Source organism: Uloborus diversus, chromosome 6 (genome assembly GCF_026930045.1).
Source record: "Uloborus diversus isolate 005 chromosome 6, Udiv.v.3.1, whole genome shotgun sequence".
In the NCBI taxonomy this organism is placed as follows: domain Eukaryota; kingdom Metazoa; phylum Arthropoda; class Arachnida; order Araneae; family Uloboridae; genus Uloborus; species Uloborus diversus.
Genome location: NC_072736.1, coordinates 120409266 through 120430975, shown reverse-complemented (window position 1 = coordinate 120430975; position 21710 = coordinate 120409266). Strand labels below are relative to the sequence as shown.

The 21710-nt window shown below is 31.4% G+C and overlaps 1 protein-coding gene across 2 annotated transcripts in view; it reads left to right on the top strand.

Annotated features, from left to right (window-relative positions):
* The window catches only part of LOC129225287 (exportin-1-like), an 82520-nt gene that overhangs the window by 10281 nt on the left and 50529 nt on the right, over positions 1-21710 (top strand). For both annotated transcript variants that reach the window (XM_054859873.1, XM_054859874.1), the window contains exons 5-13: positions 5719-5893; positions 6111-6217; positions 6300-6415; positions 11888-12002; positions 12090-12209; positions 12295-12349; positions 19534-19607; positions 19689-19847; positions 20065-20259. In XM_054859873.1, coding sequence (XP_054715848.1) covers positions 5719-5893; positions 6111-6217; positions 6300-6415; positions 11888-12002; positions 12090-12209; positions 12295-12349; positions 19534-19607; positions 19689-19847; positions 20065-20259 — 1116 coding nt within the window. The remainder of the gene's footprint in view (positions 1-5718; positions 5894-6110; positions 6218-6299; positions 6416-11887; positions 12003-12089; positions 12210-12294; positions 12350-19533; positions 19608-19688; positions 19848-20064; positions 20260-21710) is intronic.

Genomic DNA, 21710 nt, shown 5'->3' with positions numbered 1-21710 from the left:
TACAGGCAGGCAGTGAGAAAGAACATGCAAGCTTTGTAAAATAAACAACATCCAGTCGGAGTACGGTCTCTATCGGTGAATCCTTATTGTACTGACGCATTGAAATTCTTTTCTTGGGATCTAAATTAAAAATAACCCCCCAAAAAAGTTGGCGACTGTAGAAATTTTTTGGGGTCGCCAATGTTGAAAAGCGACCGTAAATCTTGACCTTTAAAACGGTACATTGGAGCCCTGCTTAGCTAACTGATCTGCCAATTCGTTACCTAAAATGTCACGGTGACCAGGAACCCAGTAAAATGAGACCCTATTACTGCCAGCTAGTCTTACCAGTGCATTATGGCACTCCCAAACTGTTTTGGTAGTGAAACAGTTACGATTGAGAGCTTTCAACACAACTTGGCTATCAGAGAATATTCTGATAACCTTCCCGCTTAGGCCTCGATCTAGGCAGTTGTTTACACAAGCCAATATGGCTAAAGTTTCTGCCTGGTAGACAGTAGCTAGCTTCCCTAAAGAGAAGCACAGATTAGTGTTATTGCTGCTGCAATATGCACTAGAACCAGTTCCAGACGCAGTCTTGGAACCATCTGTAAACCAGATTTCGTGTGCATTGCCAATGATATCCTGTACATCCTTCCATTGCTCTCTGGACGGAAACACAATGTTATAATTGGCATTAAAGCTGAATTGTTTTAACATCCAGTCAGAAGGCATCATAAAGTAAGGATGCTTAGAAGTCTTTGCACACAGTTTATCGTACAGAGACAGGTAACGAGGGGACTTCCAGAGACCCATGAGCTTGAGGCGGTATGCACACAGAATCGCCTCCATTTCCACTTGCTTATGCAACGGAAGAAGGCTAAGAAGGAGCTCAAGGCTATGGGAAGGAGTAGTTCTCATGGCACTAGTGATAGTAATTGTAGCCATCCTTTGTTCTTTGGCGAGGCAACCCTCAGCCGTAATGGTACAGGTTTTACCCCACCAGGCAATTGCCCCATACGTAATTGTAGGTACAATTACTCTAGTATAAACCCAGTGAGCGATTTTTGGAGAAAAATAATTGAAGTAACGAAGTTATGTATGAAAACATACGTTTCACATCTTGCTCGTCAAAATCACCCTGGTTACTTTAAAAATTGTTATGGTCTTCATTTTTCATCATTGAACAGTCTAGTCTAGTCTCTTAACAATTCTTCTTGCCTCATGCTATAAATTTTACTCATTATTGAAACATTTTATTTTTTGTTTTCAATATCCAATCCAGATAACAGAGAGCTAACAATACAGGAAAATATTTATCATCAAATCTTGTGCTAATTTTATTAGAAACTGATTCTATTATTTTATACAATATGTTAAATCAATATGCCTCTTGGTCACCTCTTCTAAAGTCATTTGAATATTCTTTGCGTTTTTTAAAAATTATCTTGGAGTAAGATTTTTTTTTAAATAATCCACGCTTGGTTGAAGTATACATCTGCGTGAAATTTATTGATAGTTTCAATTGTAGCTTGAACATTCCAAAAATTAATTTTAGTTGATTGGAGGTGTTTTGATAGAGAAAGGCATTGTTCAAAAACTCTCCACAATACAAACAAAGCGAATAAGCATTCAAACGAAGACGTGTTAAAGGATAGTAGCTTTTTCATTATTGAAAGAGTCATTTTCCAAAATCACTGCTTTAAAATTACCAAGGAGGGCCTTTATGGTTTAAAAGACCATCTTGTGTTGTCTCTTGAAGACCCTCTTGTGTCACTTCAAGATTGCATAGTTAAAGAGCCCCCAGGAAAGATATTTGTTGATGTAAGATTTTTTTCAAAAATAGTATGTATTTTTAAGAAGTATACTATGAAATCATACTATGCATTGAGTAGCTGAAATGTGTTTCTGGAAAAAGAAAATGGTGGTGAACACTCATAAAATAGACACACTTAAAATATGAGTGTAATAATGAATGTAAAATACCAAGGCATTTTCTTGTGAAAATCATGCAGCCACACCACTACATGGGCCTCATAATCATAATTGCACAGAGCACACAAGAATGAAATATTTAGCCTATATGAGGAAATTACGTCTTTCGTTAAAATTAACCATGATTCATCATCAGTTTTTTCTGTTTTGAAAAGGCTGGTAAAGGATCGATGGATTTCTAATAAATCATTCTAAAAACAGAAAACACTCGCTCATGTTTGGAAATGTGTCAAGTTTCATCAATAATTACGGAGAACCAGCAAGATTCTTTTTTCATGAACATTGTTTTGCAATTTACATAAATTGAAGTTGCTCAGTTTTTATCACTCCTCTCAAAAAAATTGGGGGTGCGACCGCCCCCTCTTGACCCCCCTATTTGCCGCCCCTGTTTGTATCTCAACACCTGCATCTCTCAACACTACGGATGTCAAGTCACTTTTTAAAAACCCTAACTCATGGCTCCTGATTTCGCAACAATGTTTTACTGTGAAACTCCGGTAATCGTACACTTTAGGCTACATAGACAGGATCAAAGTTTTCTTTCTGATTGAACTGTGTTTTCAGTAAAATAAAAACATCTTGAAAACTTTATTGTAGAAATTTCGGACAAGCGGTAAGGACAATCAGACTTGTACTATTATAGCCCATGCACATCAGCTCAAGAATAGCGAGGCGTGTTCATGAGTTCTGAAAGGGACATTTTTTTTTTCTTTTGACGTGAGGGACAATAGAAAAATGCAAAGCAGGTGGGTTTTTAAACTGAACTAGGAAAGTGGCAAGAGAAAAGAACAACCATAGCTTTCTTCCATGAAAGAGAGACATAACATTGTGCCTATAGATTGACAAGGATCACAAACTTTAAGTATAGCAAAAAATTAGAAAGCGTTCTTCCATATTCAAAAGGTATGGATTAGTAGTCGGAATTTAATGAATTGTGGTCGAAAGTGTAGTTTCGTCGACTGCTTTCTTTCTCGCTGAAAATTGCAGGAAAACTTTTTCCTTCGTAGAAAGTGTGATTGTTTAAATTGTAATCCAGAAAGTAAACAAACGCAAACCCTTTTTATTTGAAAGTATGTTAGCATGTCAGAGTGAAGTTAAAAAAAGGGGGGGGGGGACATTTTTTTATTATGATTTTAAGCCTTTTTTGTCAATAATTCAAAACTGCATTGATTAAATCTAATTAATAGCATCAAATTATTCATTGATTTATTAAATTTTAAATTTATCTATAAAACATAGTATTATAACTGTGTATCTTTAGTTATTCCAGCTAAGACATCCAAATGCAGTGGTGTGTTGATGATTTAGCAGTATTTCTGCAATGCCCCACCCTGCTAGAAGCATTCCAATGCCAGTCCACTGCACCCCTCCACTAATTAAGGGCGTAGAAAACAAGTTATCTTCAGGGGTCTGGCCAGAGGATATTTGGGTTCGTTAACGGACCCTTCACAAAAATCCGATCAACCAAAACGGACCTTTCACAAAATCCCGATCAAACAAAACGTACCTTGCACAAAATCCCGATCAAACAAAACGGACCCTTCACAAAATTCTGATAAACTAGATCAGATCTGTCACAAATTGTTTATTGAAAGAGCAAATCTGAAAGCAAAATAACGCATATTTCTGTGTATAAACCGATAAATTTTGGAACCTTTTTTAAAGTCAAATTAGAGGGATCAGCTTATACAAAATCCCTACTCTTGGGAGAGCATTGATAAATAATTGCTACTGCCAAATAAATACAATGGTTGTTTGTTTTATCACAGCTAATTAGCAGCGGTGTTGTTGTAAACTTTTCTGAAAAGGCATTGGTAAGCACTTTTCTCTGCTCATGATTTAATAAACAATAATAATATATATCTGCGAAATGAACTTAGAACTGCAAAGGGATAGTAAGGGTGCGGAAAAAATATGATCGCTTCAGATAGGGTTACCAACTTCAAAACTATCACCACTTAGCGTCTGGTCTGGTGGTGAACCTTTATAATGACTTGATTAGAAAATATTCTCATCATTTTGTCGACTTGTCAATATTTGCGTTTTTACAGTGCAGTGTGATGTTTAATTGTTATTTTGGGAGAAAATCATATGGGTTTTGATTTTTCGATGCTAACAAGGATGATTAACTTTAAATAAACTCTTTTAATTTCCGTTTTTTTTTTTCTTTATATGTCTACATTTTGAAAAATGCAATCTTTTAACACCCGATATGAGAATCATATTTTGTTCTTTTTTCAAGCTAACTTCCCTTTATTAGGATTCAAATAAATGAAAAGTCTCTTTATTTCTGTTAGAACTCTCATTTCAAGTTTTTAAAGCAAAATTCCATTTTCTGTTATGAGTCAAAAATTAAAATGCTGAATAGATGGTTTATTTTATTATTATTATTTTTTTGGGGGGGGGGTCAACTGTGTTTACAGATATTAATGATATGTTATCATAGGACTCTAAAATGCAATTTTAAAATTATTTTATCGAAAATATTTCTTTTACAAGCCGTTTTTATACTTTTGATGCCTTCACTTTTGAGAATTGCGATCTCTTTGCATCCGCTATGGGAATCCGATTTTTCGAATTTTTGATGATTATTACGCTTTGTTAAGAAGTAAACAATTGAAATATCTTTTTATTTTTGTTAAAATCACGGAATTTATAAGTTTTAAACGAAATTCTTTGCTTTTTAAGAGTGTCTTGGGTCAAAAAGTTGAATGCTGAACCCTATTCTGAATTTTGTTTTATTCATTTATATTTTTGTTACAATTATTTTAAATACTGTACAGAAACATATCTAGTATAATTTAACATAATGAAGAATGGTAGATAAATATTGATACTTAAAAGAGCGATGTCCCCCCCCCCCCCCCCGGCCAAATATCAGGAAAAAAATCCAGAATGATTTTATCGTCATAGAAGAGGAAAACACTCAACTTTTAGTTTAATTGATGCAGTTTGTACCATCTCTAAATTCTAAAATTTCGTTTTAACAAAAAAATTCCTTTTTTTTTTTTTTTTTTTTTTTTTGCGAAATTTTTTGATTTTTCACAAAATTAATTCATTTTTCACAAAATTATTTGATTTTTCACAAAAAACGGACCCTGTGAAAAATCCTGGACAGACCCCTGATCTTAGCATGATGTATGGGAAATTAAATCTATTGATACCTGGGTTGATTGCCAATTCTCTGACATTTGTTCAGAAGAAGTTTGAGTGACATACACAGATTGATAGATACAAAGATACACTCAATTTTTAATATATAAGATTGTTCATTGCGTCGTTCCAAATTTACTTGCAGATTTGATGTCCAAAAAATAAAGATTTTATTTATTTTTTCTTTAAATAAGCGTTTTGAATCGATGACTTTACTTATGTAAAAAATAATTTATTTGCTCTTAATATGTATACATATATTTTACCTGGATAATAAAACATTATAAAAATTGCTTTGGACTTGTAAAAAATACTGTTTTTAAGCACAAAAGGGATATGAGTCTGTGTTGCTCTATAAATAAGAAAATTCAAATTTTGCCATTAAATAAAAAAAAGAAATAAAAATGTGCAAGTGCATTTGGAACAATGTGGTTATTTTTTATGCTTTAGAAGATGGCATTTTACTTATCTTTGTAAAAATACATTGATTCTGTAGTGGAATTGGCATTGTATTGTGAATGAAATATATTAATTTTTATTTGAGTATGACCTGGGAGATATAGTTGTATATTTCAACTTTTTTTTTCTCAGCAAAAAATAGCGCAAGAAGTTTTGACTGCTTTAAAAGAACATCCTGATGCATGGACTAGAGTGGATACTATTTTGGAGTTTTCAAAAAATCAACAAACCAAATATTATGGTTTACAAATCTTAGAAAATGTCATCAAAACACGATGGAAAGTTCTGCCGAGAAATCAGTGTGAAGGTATGTAATCAGAAATAAAATCTGCTTATTTTCCCGAACTGAACTGTCCTTAATTAAAGAGCATGTTCTGTTACTGAAAAAAGATGGTAAATGCAGTGACTAAATTGCTGAAAACATGCATTACTTTTATACTTGAGGATTTCAATTTTCTGATATAATTCATTTTTGTTGAAATTCATTCGTATAGTATTTATTTTTTTTTATATATATATTTTAGGAATAAAAAAGTACATTGTTGGATTAATCATCAAAACATCTTCAGATCCTCAAAGCTTAGAAGGTGAAAAAGTATACTTGAACAAATTAAATATGATTCTTGTTCAGGTTTGTAATTTTTTGTTAAGCCTTGATATTTTTTCTGTTGTTGTTACATTCATTCTTAAATGGAATAAATTATTTGCTTTAGATTTTGAAACGAGAATGGCCTAAGAACTGGCCAACGTTTATCAATGATATCGTGGGTGCAAGTAAGACCAATGAAAGCCTTTGTCAGAACAACATGAACATATTGAAGCTTCTGAGGTAATTCTTATTTTAATTTGTTAAGTTGTTGCTCTTGTTTGGTGCAAATTTTTTAAAGATATTTTTTAATAAAATACTTTTGAGCTTTGATGCTGTGTTGGACTGAGGTGCCCTGATTCGTAAGACTCTGGGCTCATAGCTGAATAGTAGTGTGTTCCATTTCAGCTGGTTGAAAACCCTCTGTGTACGCTAATGATGGCTGGCGCTCATTAAATCTCCAAGTTCCTATTCCAAACTAATGTTTTCAGGGGTCCCGCTGACGCGCTATGGCAGGTAAAAGATGCGGAATGCCTGAAAAAGACCCTATTTTTGAACACAGCATTACTTTAGTTAAACTAAAGCAGAATGGGACTCTCTTAAAAGAATTACAACCGGATGTCTTTTAAAAGGCTATTAGCCATCCCTTTGTATTTTTCTTTCTTTCAATAGCTATGCCCCTGGAAGGAGTTTCAAATGCTTACTTCCTGGAGACGTAGGGTATCCAAGTACTGCCCTTACCCTCATGGGAGAGCCCTACCTATTTTCTCTCTTTTACTTTAGAAATTCCTTTATCTTCATGGGCTAGACAAGTGTCAATATCAAATTGACATCTCAAGAATAGTGGGACGTCCTGGTGGTTTGCAAGTGCATTTGCATGAATTGTTCTGAATATTTTAGCTAATAATAAAAGGAGTAGTTCTAAACCTTAAATTATCGCATTGCAACAAAACATCACCATTCAATTTTTTTTAAAGTGCTTTGAGGAAATTTATTATGTTCATGTTTTATTAAATTTATTATCAGGATAGCTCCAAAGCCACAAAATGGCTTCTCACAAATGGATCGACCAACTTTGTTTTTTGGTTTTTTTTCCTAATTGTTAAATAATTTTAAACAACAAATTATAGCCAGAGAAATTTCAGATCTATAAATAAGCCACATGGCATTAAAACATTGCATACTTGCCAAATTTAATGGGTAAAGCATAAAATTTACACATTTTAGTTTTTTACACATTAGTAGCAGTTTTTTCCACATTTCAAAATCCAATTGCATCTGCCTCAAAAAGTTCTCCAGTTTCAGTTTGCTAAATGATTCTATTTCATGGATATTACTAATTTTGTGATTACCATTATTTTAACTTTTCTTATCTCATATTCCTAGCAGAGATCACCATTTTGTCGCGCCTTCTCAGAAATTTCAATCCTGTTACACCTGAGTTTCAGTCAATCTAGATTTTTTTTTTTTTTTTTTTGAAACTGAAATTTAATTAAAGATGTTTCAGAGGACAGTAGAATATTAAAATTACTGAATTTAGATGTTAAAAGTTTGCAAAATTCGTTAAATGTTGCGCATTACTTAAACAACATTTGCACTCAACATTTTTATACTTTGCACTCAATAGTTTTATATCATTCTTAATTTTGTGCTTTCTACATTAAATTTGATCAAATTTTAAATCAAATGAGATAGCGTGCACAACAAAGTTTTAATTCTACCCATTTCCAAGTATGACATTCAACTTACTTTTTTTTTTCGAGCATGGCTTTTATCTTACATACTTTGTAGCGATAATTTATTTTATTTTGATCTTAAACAAACAGTTCCATATCCATAAGTTTTATCGTTAGCTTTTAATCAGGGGTGTTTGTGATCCGAAAATTTTGGATTACTATTTCTGAAAATTTTAGGCTGGCAACACATTATAAAACTGAAAAAAAAGAAAAAAAAACCTTAAAAATGGTATTTCAATGATTTTTGTATGAATTTTAAATGGGGGGAGGGGGAATCTCCGCATAGTTTCCAGAAAATATCAGTCTTCTCTTCAGAAAATTTTACTTGTCCACTAGATAACCTGCTTTTAATTTTAAATTTAGTTGTAGTCCACATTTCCATTTAGTTCAAGGTTGTCTTTTGAAGGGTGGATAGGATTTTTCCACTTATTTGCAGAGTTGGTAAAAAAAAAAAAAAAAAACCTTTTTTTTGGTTTAAATACTATTTGCGAGAAAAACAATTAATTTTCGGAAGGTAATTAAGGTTCCATGTAATTAACAGTTATTCAATAGTCACATTATACCTAATTTCTTGATTAATTAAAGAGATAAGAACAAAATCTTGTAACTAAATTAAATAATTAAAATAGTTTTCTGCTTCCAATGAACAAAAGGCAGGGTTGGCCGAATTGGACCCTATGGGTTTTTTTGAAAAAACCCATTTAAAAAAACCCATTATTTAGCCTACTTTTGGGTTTTTTAAAAATTTTCTGAGAAGTTTTTTAAAAAATTAATATACTTTCACAGTTAAAACTTCTTTTTTATTTGTTCTTAACCACAGACAATGAACATAAAAAATGAATTTTGAACTTTAATAGTATTTCTTAACTCTTAACGGCATGAAAGAAATACTTCAAAGATTTTAAATAAATGTATTTAACTTTTTTCTTTAACTGGTCAATAAATAACTCAAATTATCTTGACCAAGTCCTGTCACGTCTGATTTTCTCAATATTTGTAGATTGTACAGAGGAAATTAATCTAGTTAAAAAGGCTTTCATGTGAATTATTTTCTGCTAACCAATGCGTCACAAATCTCGAATAAACACGAGGTATATATTTTAGAAATAAACAGATTTTTCAAATGGTCGACAGAAAACAGAACAGGTACAGTATTTTCATTATCTTACGAAAAAGTAATATTTCTTACCCTGTAGACAGACATAGAAAAACAGGCAACATAAAATTCAAAGAAATGTCTTGATTAAGCTGGAATTCAGTAAAAAGTTATTTAAACTACTTGAGGTTCTACAGTAATTTTGCATAACAAAATGAAATACAATAAAGTAAAATGCAAAAAAAAAAAAAAAAAAAAAAATGTAATTAAAAACGAACAATAGATTTTATCACTCGAGAAGTGACTTTGCCTTAACTGTTGGTAATAATGAAAATTAAAGAATATGAAACTTCACCATTTTTGGGTTTTTTCGTCTTTTATACTTTTCTTCAGAAAACGCTAAATTTTAACCAGTTTTCCAGCTTTTTTTACCTGAAGACAATTTTTGCACTTTGTCACTATACTTACGCTACAATATGCTACAAGTACCCCACATTTTCCCTAAAAAAGAAAAAAAAATCCACATTTCTTTTAAAAAACCCAACTTTAGTTGGATTTTTTTTTTTTTTTTTGGGTTTTATTTAAAAAAACTCAAAAAACCCTGGTTCCATGGGCTTTAAAAAAAACCCCCGGGTTTTTGCCAACCCTCACAAAAAGGGGGGGGGGACTAAGAGTTATCTGCATCCAATAGTCATAAAGCAGCATAGGTGTATAGCCAATCAAAATCTTTTGAGCACACAGAATCCAAAAAAAAAAAAACACCAATGGAGAGTGTAGTTTATATGTGAAGATTTATATATTTCTCAATCAATTTTTACACATACATTTGCATTTTGTTCTGGGAATTTAAAAATTTATCTTTTAATCTTCCTACATTATAATCAGGGCTGGCAAGTTTCTGCCGGAGTGGTTAAAACCACTGGTAGAAACCGGTTAAAACCGGCATGACAAAAACCAATTTCTGCCACATTTTCGGCAAAAACTGGCAAAAACTCTCAAAATGACAAAAAAAAAACTATTGATAGACAGTAGAAAATGCATGGAAAAAATAATTGTTAACCAAAGCACAGTTTAATTTACAATATTATTACAATTCAGAATCAAATGTTACGTTGTTTGGACCCTGCAGTTGCTTCTTGGAAAAGGTGGTTCCAAAAAGCTAAATAGTTTCTCAATTTAATATGCATGAATGAGAAACTTTAGAATATTCTTGCAGCGGAAGAGCTAGCAGGCAATGCATCAAGGAACAAGCAATATTCATGAAACTTTCAAATTGTATATATTTTTTAAACTGGTCCATCATGTAGTAACTAGGGTAGTGGTAAAAATTCAACTGGAAAAATGAGTTTCAAGAAGTGGGGCAAATTTGTTTTGCAAAGCTGTGATATTAGGTACAAAATCTAGATTAATATTGGTAAGTAAAATTTGACACTTTCTTCTTGAAGCATATGATAATTTCAATCACAAGCAACTTAGATGAAGCTTATGTGCGAGCAAATTACAAACAGTAATGCCAGTTTAATTCTGTATGTCATTTCCCTTTCCTAAGAACCCATATGATTTTCGTCCTTTGTTAGATTAATCCAAATATTACGAGCATCAGTAATTGAAAAGTTCCCTTTCTGAACTAAATCAAGGCACTAGCATAACATTTTATTTTTTACAATGATGAAATGCAGTTTAATTTTTTAGTTTAAACAAATATCATTTAGTAATTACTTTAGTTTTTTTAAACGATTTTAAATTTTTGCCGGTTTTAACCGGTTATAACCAGTTTCTGCCACTGGCACGGCAAAAACTAGTTTCTGCCGGCAGAAATGAAATATATATAATATAAGGAACTATTATGTATCATAATATGAAGTATAAACTTTTTTTTTTTTAATTTGATTCAAAAAATATTATTTGTGTTCCCCTGCAGAACAAATCTTAATTTTTAGGTGCAAACAATTAAGTTAGACTGTTGATTACCTTACAAGTCAAAGTTAAAATTCCAGAAAAGTGCAAATAAATGGGCAAAAATGTTACACCCCTGCAACAGGAGTGAGCAATATAATGAATTGCATCTACAATAAAAGATTCAATCCTTAGTAAATCTTAACTAATCATGCAAATTAAGCATAATGATGGAAGTTGACTGAAATCTGCTTTATGGCACATATATGAAATAAAAAATATATTAATTTTTTTTTTATTAAAGCTTGTAATGCATTTTGAAGAAGCAACTTTGCAATTTTAGTATTTATCTCTGCAACTTAGCTAGGAACTTAGCATAAATGGAATTTTACAATTTTCAATATGTGTGGGAAAATCAATGTAAACCTGTAAAATGGATTTTTTTTTTTTTTTTTGACTTTAAAAAAAAAACATTTTTTAAAAAAACCAATTGGTTTAAACCAAAGTTGTTTAAACCAAACAACCCTGCTTATTTGTCCCAAAATAAATAATTTAGTTAAACTACAACTGAAGCAGTGCAGTGGCTTTCACTGAAGGGTGAGTAGTTGAATAAAAGACATTCACAACCTTTCACTCACATCAAGGAGCAATTGCAGCCTGGCTGAGGCTGCAGGCCAAAAAGTAAGAAGTTGAGAAGGAAAGTGCTAATAGTCAAATTAAACTAAGAGTCATGCAAAAAGCAAATAACTTTTTTCCCCTTACCTTTCTGGTTAACACCCCCCCCCCCTTAATGTGTTATGAGAAAGGCAAGTGAAATGAAAGATTTTAAAATTTCCCAAAAGAAATTGATGGTGAAAAAAAAATAAAATTCAACAATCAGGTGTATTTGAGAATTGCCTAAAATAGTCTTCAAGTAGCTTAACAGAAAATTGCAATAAAAAGAGTGTATTATTTCTACTAGAATAATGTGATTGATTTTCCTTCCAGTGAAGAAGTTTTTGATTTTTCAAGTGGGCAAATGACACAAGCCAAAGCAAAACACTTAAAGGATACCATGTGTAATGAGTTCTCTCAGATCTTTCAACTTTGTAATTTTGTAATGGTAAGTATTTCTTCATTGGATGAAATAAATTTTGCACATTAAAAATTAGAATTTAAAACCATTTGATCTTAATTATGTTTCTTTTAGGAAAGTTCGCAAAATGCTTTATTAGTTCATGCAACACTAGAAACTCTTCTCAGATTTCTTAACTGGATCCCACTAGGGTACATTTTTGAAACAAAACTCATCAGTACTTTGATTTACAAAGTAAGTAATGGCATTGAAGCTACATTATTTTTATCTGTTTTAAAAATAAAAGTTTTTATATAATTGTTTATTAACCTCTTTTTAGTTTCTCAATGTTCCTATGTTTCGAAATGTCACACTCAAATGCCTGACTGAGATAGGTAAGAGTTTCTGCTTTGCTTTTTAATGATTTCAATTGATATCATATTCTGCATGCATATAATGTTTTATATGTTTAAAAGTATGATCTCTAAGACCCAAAATTAGTTAATTGGTTTTAAATGCTGTTGTTGATTCCTTTGTCAATATTGGTTTAAATTGTTTTCAAAATATCATAATTGGAAGATTTAGTTAGCTACTTAATTAATAGCATTTAAAAACTCGTGTTTGCTAAATATGTTTTAATTCTTTTCTGTATGTCCCCCCCCCCCCCATTTGTAACAATATTCTCACTTAAACTTAAATTGAAATATTATCAAACCAACATTACATTATTTTTGTGCTTTTCAAACAAGTAAATTATTGTATGAAGGCTGTAATTATTACTCGCTGTACAGTAATAAATGCCCTTTTTTTCTCGAAAATGTGCATAAAATCATCCTCAATCATCAAAGCAAATATTACTTCGAACACTTGAGCTTATGCAGGTTCTTGAAAGAAAATTCTGTTAAACATTGTCCCCCATATTTGCTGTAAAAGATAGTTTCGATTGTTTCAAATGTTGATTAAAAAAAACTTTTAATCCAGTAAACTTTAAAAATTTGATAGGTATGGTTTTAACAGCAATGGGGGATATTAGCAGCATGGAGGCGAAATTTATTATAAAATTCCTCCAGGATGGAATTACACAATAAATTTCGCCTCCAGGTGTCTTTTTTGTTTTGATAAATTCCATTTTTTTGGTATTTATACTGTCTCCACCATGTTACTTTCCTCGGATGACTTTTCATCCAGAAGCTCACACTTCTTTGCGTTGAAAAAGGTGTTCCTTGTAACACCAAAAAACATATCTGCAGTAATTTGCAATTTTTGTGCTTCAAAACGTTGGTTAATTGATTCATTCAATAGCAGATGTTTAGTGGTTGCAAAATGAATTTTAAAAATGCTACTTTTCCTTGTGCAAGTGAAGAATGCATACATTGTTTTCAGTGAACATCCTTTCTGTATCTTGCACAAGAATCAAATTTCTTCCATTTGAACGATTTTTTATTTTTGCTATTAAGTAAGTAAATTAACTTCAATGTTAGCTGAAGAGCTGAAGATAGACCCTTATATTTTGAAAATAACAGGGATGTGCCAATCGCTGATCCTGCGCCAAACTGCTTCAAAAGACCGCTAAATTGACTTTCTGCACCAAAATTAGACAAACTTGCGCCAAAAGTGTGATTTTGCTTGTAATGTTGCAGTTCCTTCAAACGAATGCTCTTTTGAATTAAAAAATTTTGTGTTGACCATTATTTTCAACCATTCTAATCGTTCTCTTCGTTTTTAAAAAGAGAGGACTTATAAGTTTGTATTCTTGCAATGCCCACTCAAAAATGTTAATCCAGTTGCATCTAAATTGATTTAAGCGAATGCCATCTGTAAAAAATTATTTTGTTCACCAGTTTTTAATCTTGGGTTTCTTAAAGTTTTAGTACAGAAAATTGCTCTCTAATATTGGTTAGAAACACTTAAGGTAGCAAAAATTGGGGAATTTTCAGATTCAGCCTTTTTTTTTCATATTCTTAGCTTGTCTCAAAAAAAAAAATTTCATATTTTTTCCTCATGGTTTTTAAAAATCCTTTTCTTATGACATCATTTCCCAAAATCATTTTTTTTTTCATTGTTATTTCATTAGTAATTTTGTGATTAAATATCAAACAGTTAAAGGTTTTATTGTTGCCTTTGCTTGATCTTCAGATTCGTTAATCAAGTAGTTCAGCATATAAAATGTATGCCTTTTGATATATATAAGTTCAAATTTAACTAAATAACTTACACATACCAAAAAGAAAAAGATTTAGGGCAATTCCATGAAAAGTGAAACCAGTAGGTCAAAATTTCATATTGCAGTTATTTAGCTATATTATACATCATTGTAAAGCTTAAAATGTATATTTTCAGAATATTGCATTGCTTTTTTAATAAAAATTAAATAATAAAATTTTTTCCTAGTTGGAAGTATGATAGTCGGGTCTTCAAAACAATCGGAAAAAAAATACCCCGTTTTCAACCGCTTATTTCTAATAACAAAATAAAAATAAACAAAATTAATTGCAGTACAGCTTAAACTATTAACATAATACTATAATAACATGCATTTATTTTTATTTTTTTACTAGATAAAATTAGGCAATTTAAATTTAAAAAAAATGAAGTTCAATGTTACGTCCGTAACAAAAATGTACGAAAAGTTGTCGTTACTCCCTTAAAACTCGAAATTAAAAGAAATTCTTTTTTGCCCTTTTAGCAATTCATCAGAGTAATTGTTTACCATAGTTTAAAACATTAGAATTTCTTTACTTAAAAAAAATGGCGTTACAGACGTAACATTTTTTGTTACGGACGTAACAAAAAGCAGTACGTTACGTCCGTAACACATTTATATTCCAATTAAAAAGAAAAAAAGTACAAGATGGGCAATGAAAATATAGGGTATGACATGTAATACGATATGACAAAACTTCTGATACTGTGATTTTCAAAATTTTATAAATATTAGTGGATAATTAATTTCATTTTTTAAAATTACTGAAATACACATCGTCGCCTCAGAGCAACATTAAGACATCTAATCCTAGTAATAACACTAAGATATCCTACTGTTGCTCTGAGGTGTTCCTCTCAAGGTAAGATTCTTCTGGCCTCCAAATCGTGCAATAAATTCAATTGGTGTTAATAATTCCAGATTAGCAATTAATGCTTAATGTGCATGAAAATATTCTAGAGGGTTCCTTAATTTCTTAGACTTTGCTTCATCAATGCACTATGACGTAAAAAAATAGTGTTCTCCAAGTAGATTTTTGTGAAAATTACTTGATCATTTAACACGATGAAATCCAAAGCATTTTGTGCGTAATTTTCCTTAATAAATTTTTTCTCAATTTATATTACAGAAATTAATTATAGTTTTTCTCTTCAAGCATCTATCATTCTGAAAGCATAGCCAAATTAATATTACTTCTTATTTAAAAACTAATTTAGAGATAAGAATTTGTCCTGTTTAATAATTTAAACCAAAGTTACTGAGTTACTTATTATTGTTATTTACTCTCCGCAAAAAAATAATATTTAGATTACTGTTTCATTGATGCATTGAATATTTTATAGTTTTAAAACTTAAATTAAAAAGCATAATTAGATTAGAGTTAAAAGTACTAAATATTAAACTAGCTACATCTGATCCTCAGATAAAGCACATTTAGTTTTGAAGCAAGATTTAGATTACTAAGGCAAATGTTGGCCAAAATGCATTTTTCCCGATGTCAGTTTCAACAGTTCTTTTCCACCTTTGGCAAAAACAGGCCAATTCTATTAAAAAGCAATCGAAATCAAAGGCAACCGTTAAACTTTAAAAAAAATTTGGCAGTTAATATGTTTGTTGAGAGATAGAGAAAATCATCAAAAGTTCTTAAACTGTAAAAGTACTCTCTTGTAGGCCCCCCCCCCCCTCTCCGTCCATGTTCATGTTAAAAATTGGAAAAATTAATTTGTAACTGAATAATTTTACTTTTGTTTTGCTTAATACTTGTTAATGCTTGTTTGTTTCCCCTTGGATAATTTCACTTTTTATGACACACCAATTTATATTTTATATTTATGGTGGTATATGCACGGGGGCTGCTCCCTACCTCCCCAAATCTTTAAAAACTATTAAAGTGTAACTTAAATGGTCAAAATAATGTGTTAATCTAGACCATTGCACTCTCTTAACAAAAATTATTAGTATACATAAGCTTTTATTTGCTTTGTGCAATTAGCATATCAGACATCAGGGGTGATTGTGTTCCGGTATTTTACCGAATTTCCGGTATTTTCGGACGTATTTCCGGTATTTTTATGTCCGAAAATACCGAAATTATGTTTTTTTTTTTGTTATGCTTTTATCTCCCTACCTCCACATTTTTTTAAAATTATATAATACTCATCAAATATACTTGCAAGTGCCTTAAGATGGACACCTGTCCCTTAAGATGAACAAATGTCAAGATAATTTGTATAACACCTACTCGTAACTTTGTAATCCATTAAAAATTTAATCAAATATACACACAATATTTTGACTCAGAACTATTTAATACTATGGCAATGGTGCACTTAAGTAATAGGGACCAAAAATTCTCCCCCCCCCCCCCCCCCCCCCCCCCCCCCGTTTTCGCTTTTAAACTTTCAGGTATTTTTTGATGAACTCACAATCACCCCTGGACATGTTACGTCCGTAACAAATATATTAATTTCTATCATAAATTTTACAAACAATATCCATGAAAACTTTATGGTTTTAGAAATCTTGAAATCTCTAGAACAAGTATTTCAAAGAAAAGTTTAGAAATCTGTGAATAATTCACAGGAATATTGGCAATTGTATGACAATATATACATTTTGCTGTTTTTTGAGTTACGTCCGTAACAGGCAGTTTTTAATTTTTGTTGCTTTTTCTAATAAAGCAATCTGCACCCAAATTTTTGATAGCATTAATAACACCAAACTATACATCAGAAAAAAAATAGTAGCTTTTTATGAAACCAAATTGAAATTATACGTGTTTTAACTCTGTGATTGTTACGTCCGTAACGGTGGAATTGCCCTTTAATAGTTCTTTAAAACTCACTTGTGTAACTTACTAAGGTAAAGTTTTTAAATTTAACCATTCTTTTTTTATTTTTCTCTTTTTTTTTTTCGAGTATGTTTTTTAGTTTTATGAAGCAAACATATTTTAAAAATAGGTATCAAAGCACTATAACTTAAATGTACGCTAAAGCAGTGATGTATTAGGCAAAATAAATGTGAGGTAGTGAGAAGCAAAGGAATGCACAAGTGGCAAAATTAAAAATTTCTAGATAACCAGTACAAACCACTCCTCTGTCTTGGGGCAAGAGATAGTACTAGTAGCCCTGGTAGTTGCTGCTTAGATAATGATTTAGAAAAATAAAATCAATCAAAGCCTACCTAGGACGCAATCTTTATATGCGTTTTACTCAAAACTTGAAAATGTCCACTTACATCCCTTTGCTTCTCACTGCCTCATGTGTGAACTGAATTTAAATCAGAAGTAAGCAAGGCAAGACAAGACTAATCTTTTGAGAACAGTATTAGACAAGAAAAGAGAAAGAATAGTAATAGTAATAAATGTAATTAAAAGAGCTTCGAATAAAAGTTGGAGTTATGGTGGATTTACATTCTTAATCTCCTTTTCTGTTATTTTGTAATGTCACACATGTTTCTGTGTGTGAAATATACATAGTTGCTCCAAATTGATGCAAAATTTAAATTTTTGCAGCTGCAAGCTGCTCCAAATTTTCAATTTCACTGCTCCAGGCTGCTCCAAATTCACTGCTTTACTGCTTCAAGCTCACCCTTTTCCTGCTTCCAACATTGCTCCAAAAGCGAGTTTTGGTTGGCACATCCCTGAAATGTCAATGCTCTATATGCTCCATAAAAAGCTATGAAATCTTTTAGAGCAACAATATGTAAGCTTAATTAATTGTTGATCTACTTTCTGAGTTGTAGCAAACACTATGATTGACTTTTTTGTGTGACTCGTGGAATCCTATTCCATACCTGCCAACCCTTCCGGATTTCCCGGAAGTTTTACGGATTTTTATGTCCTTTTCCGTTTTTCCGGTTATGAGCAAAATCTTCCGGATTTTTCACGTTTTGTAGAAAAAATAATTATCTCGCCAATTTTGGCGCTAACGAGACTTTTGTGGAACGCGGCACCGCATTATAGTCCAAGTAGCCAAGGAAAGGTTGCCGTAAGAGAATGGCACGAGAAGAAGCGAGGCAAGATTATGACGTCACTGAGTGATACAGCGCATGACTTCATCGGGATCCAATCAAAGCAAGCGTCGCGGCGGGCAACTAGGGGCACAATTTCGGCGCCAATTATCTTCTCATTCTCTCAATTCGAGCTGTTTTTGCTTCGTTCTTTTTTTAAAGATGAGTAACAAATGTTATTTCCAAACTTTTAAAAAAAGCAATAAAAGTAATATTTACTAAACGAAAGTAAGTTCAGTTGATATAAAATTCATAACTAATATATTGTTAAATGTAAAGAGGGTAGGTGTCCTGTTTGATTTTATTTTGCGTTAAAATCTTGTGGATAAAAATAAAAAAATCTTCCGGATTTTTCTTCTCGGAGGTTGGCAGGTATGCTATTCAATGCAATGTTTTCCTACTTTAAAAATTTTAAAACAAGTTTTATTAGCAAATCCATAGTAATTTTTTGTAGACAATTTTCAAGACCAAAATACAAAATAATTTTTTTCTTTTTTGAAAATAAAAAATTATGTTGCTTCTAGCAAAAATCGAAAGTTTTTGAAAAATATTCAAATGATTTTTGATTAAGAAATTAAGCCTCTCTTTTTCTATAAAAAAAAAGCTTCAAGGTACTCAAACAAAAAAAAACATGGTCCAAAATGTTGTCACTATCGACTGAAAGTTGACTCGAGATCTATGGATTGCAGACCACTGGTTTAAACTATCAGTTAATAAAAGAAGAAGCAGTTCGAAATATATATTTTGGTGATAAGAAACTGATATTCTTTTTAAAACATATTTAATTCTCTATAGTTAAAAAATTAATAGCCTATAATTGCTTTCGGTTGTTTGTATAATGTATTTTCGGCTAATTAGTAAAAACCTTGCCATTTTTTCATCTTCGAATCTTTTTTTTTTTTTTTTTTGTGTGTGTGCATGTGTGAAGAGTCACATGTATTGTTCCATGCAATGTTATGTGTAAGCAACAGGAATCAGCATTTTATTGTATTCGTGATATATTAAAATATTATCAACACATCTAATAACTCTCTTCTATTTGGTAAGTATGGTTTGGGCATTGTGCATTAAGAAGATAATCAACTGTTTGTCAGTACTACGCAGTACTGCTACGAATCATTTTGAATATTTAGTTAATTTCTTTAGCATTTCAAAAAATCTATGTCTTCTTGGAGATAATCTCATTAAAAAATAAATAAGCAATGGATTTGCAGTGATAAAACTAAAAACAAATAGGTAAGAAAAACCACACTGGTTTTAAATATCAATGCTTTTGATGAAAGAACTTTTTTTAAAAATTTGTTGTGTTATTGAAGATGCTCTTTATTGTATATAACAGTAAAATATTTTGCTTATTATTTGCAGCTGGAGTCAGGGCCTCTCATTATAATGAAATGTTTGTTGTTCTTTTCACCCAAACAATGGCCCAGTTGGAGCAGGTATTTATTTTTCTTTTTAAAATTACATTATTGATTCTCAAATCTGCATTTTGGATTTGACATGAGTCTGTGTGTTTTTAGATGTTGCCTCCAAGGACAATTATTAAAGAAGCTTATGCCAAAGGTCAAGATGAAGAACAAAAGTTCATTCAAAATCTTAGTTTGTTCTTGTGTACTTTTTTGAAAGAACATGGAACCTTGATCGAAAAGAAAACTGAACTTAATGAAACACTTCTAAAGGTATTTTCGTAATATTTTTTTAGGTGAAACTATATTATGTGACAGTACAATAAATAAGCATGTATTGCATGAAGGACATTTATCGTTATTCATCAATCATCTTCTATTTTTCAAAATGAAATTTAAAACAAAATTACTTTCTGAAATTATTTGTCTTTATTTTGAATGTTATTTATACATCTCAATTTGTATTGCATGAAATATTTATTTTGTTTAGGCTCTTCACTATTTACTTCTAATATCTGAAGTTGAGGAAGTTGAAATATTTAAAATATGCCTTGAGTATTGGAATGCATTGGCAGCAGATTTGTACCGTGAAAGTCCATACATGGCTGCTTCGCCTCTGAGTCTACCACATCCAAATTCAGTTGTCCCTTTACGGAGGCAATTGTATAAAGAAGTACTCACAAAAGTAAGTCAAATATTGTAAAATCTCATTTTGAAATATTATTTGTTTGACAAAGGTCCCAAAACCATTTTTGAAATTCTATTTTGATACTGATTTGTAACTAATAATACCTTAAAGTAAGAGAAAACGTCAAAAAAGCACAAATTGCAGATTACTGCAGACACGTGTTTCGGCATTACAGGGAACGCCTTTTTCAAAGCAAAAAGTAATGAGCTTATGCTTCTTACCTCAAAACTTTCAGTTTACTGATGAGGTTGACAAAATGACATGTTGTCCGGGACGGTTTTTTTCTGGGGTGGACAAAACCAATCTACGGTGAAAGGCCGGCCTTATGTATTGCTGAAAATATCAATTATGAATACTACAATTGAATAAAGAAGCTTCTTGTGCGATCAGATTAGATTAATTCCGACTTAGGACACTCTGAACAACAAATAGATAAACCAGTAAAAAACTTAATGGGTTGCTAGGTTTGCCATTTTTGGTGATTTTTTTTCTGCAATGAAAGAAGTAAACCGATGTTCACTGTCTGTTTGCTTCTGATTTGGTATTATCCATTCCAAACAAGTTGTTGACTCCAGCAAATGTCATACTTCTTTATTAATGTCTAGTCTTATCTTTTGGATGAATGCAGTATAGTTGCATGTGGAATGGTGTATTCTATATACTAGTATGAATTAATATTTTTTTTTACTTATTTTAAAAGTTATGTCCTGATAGACTAAGCTATCATACTATGCAATTCTATGAGTTCTTTATACGAGTGATTGGTAGCGATTTTATAGTCGGAAGAAAAGGAGAAAAAGCTCAATGATTTAAAAAATTTTCTTGCTGTCAGCTCATATTTGTTAACAAATGTGTGTTTTGACCCGCGAAATTCATCTTAACCCATTTCAGGCCAAGCATGGAAATTTTATAAAATGTGGTAATATTTTCTTAAAATTGGGATTAAAATACATCCATTAAGACACAAAAAAAGTTCCTTGCATAAAACATAATATTTAATTAAAAAAATAGAATGGTGCGTATACGCACCGTTGGCCAAATCAATGAGCAAATATTTCAGAGGAACAATATTATTCTTAGTCGAATTTTTACATTTTTGAATGAAAATTTTCGAAGCATTTTGGATGTAAATGAACTGTGCATTTGAGGCACAAATAAATCGTGTGGTTTTTGCCCACTTTACATCGTCTGCGGGCTTTTTCTTCGTGTTCATTTATAGTATATACGATTCTATCAGTCCGTGTTCCTTTCGGTAGAGCTGTGGATGATGGACGACCCTTGTTTGAATGTGTTATTTGTACCGTATTTTCACCAAATGGATTGTCCTTGAATTCAGCTTTTAATAAGGCAATCGCTATGTATGACCTAAAGTCTGTAAGTGGCATTTTTGTGTTATTAGCAATTCTGTGTAGCTTCTATGAGTTCACTATCACACTATTAATAATATT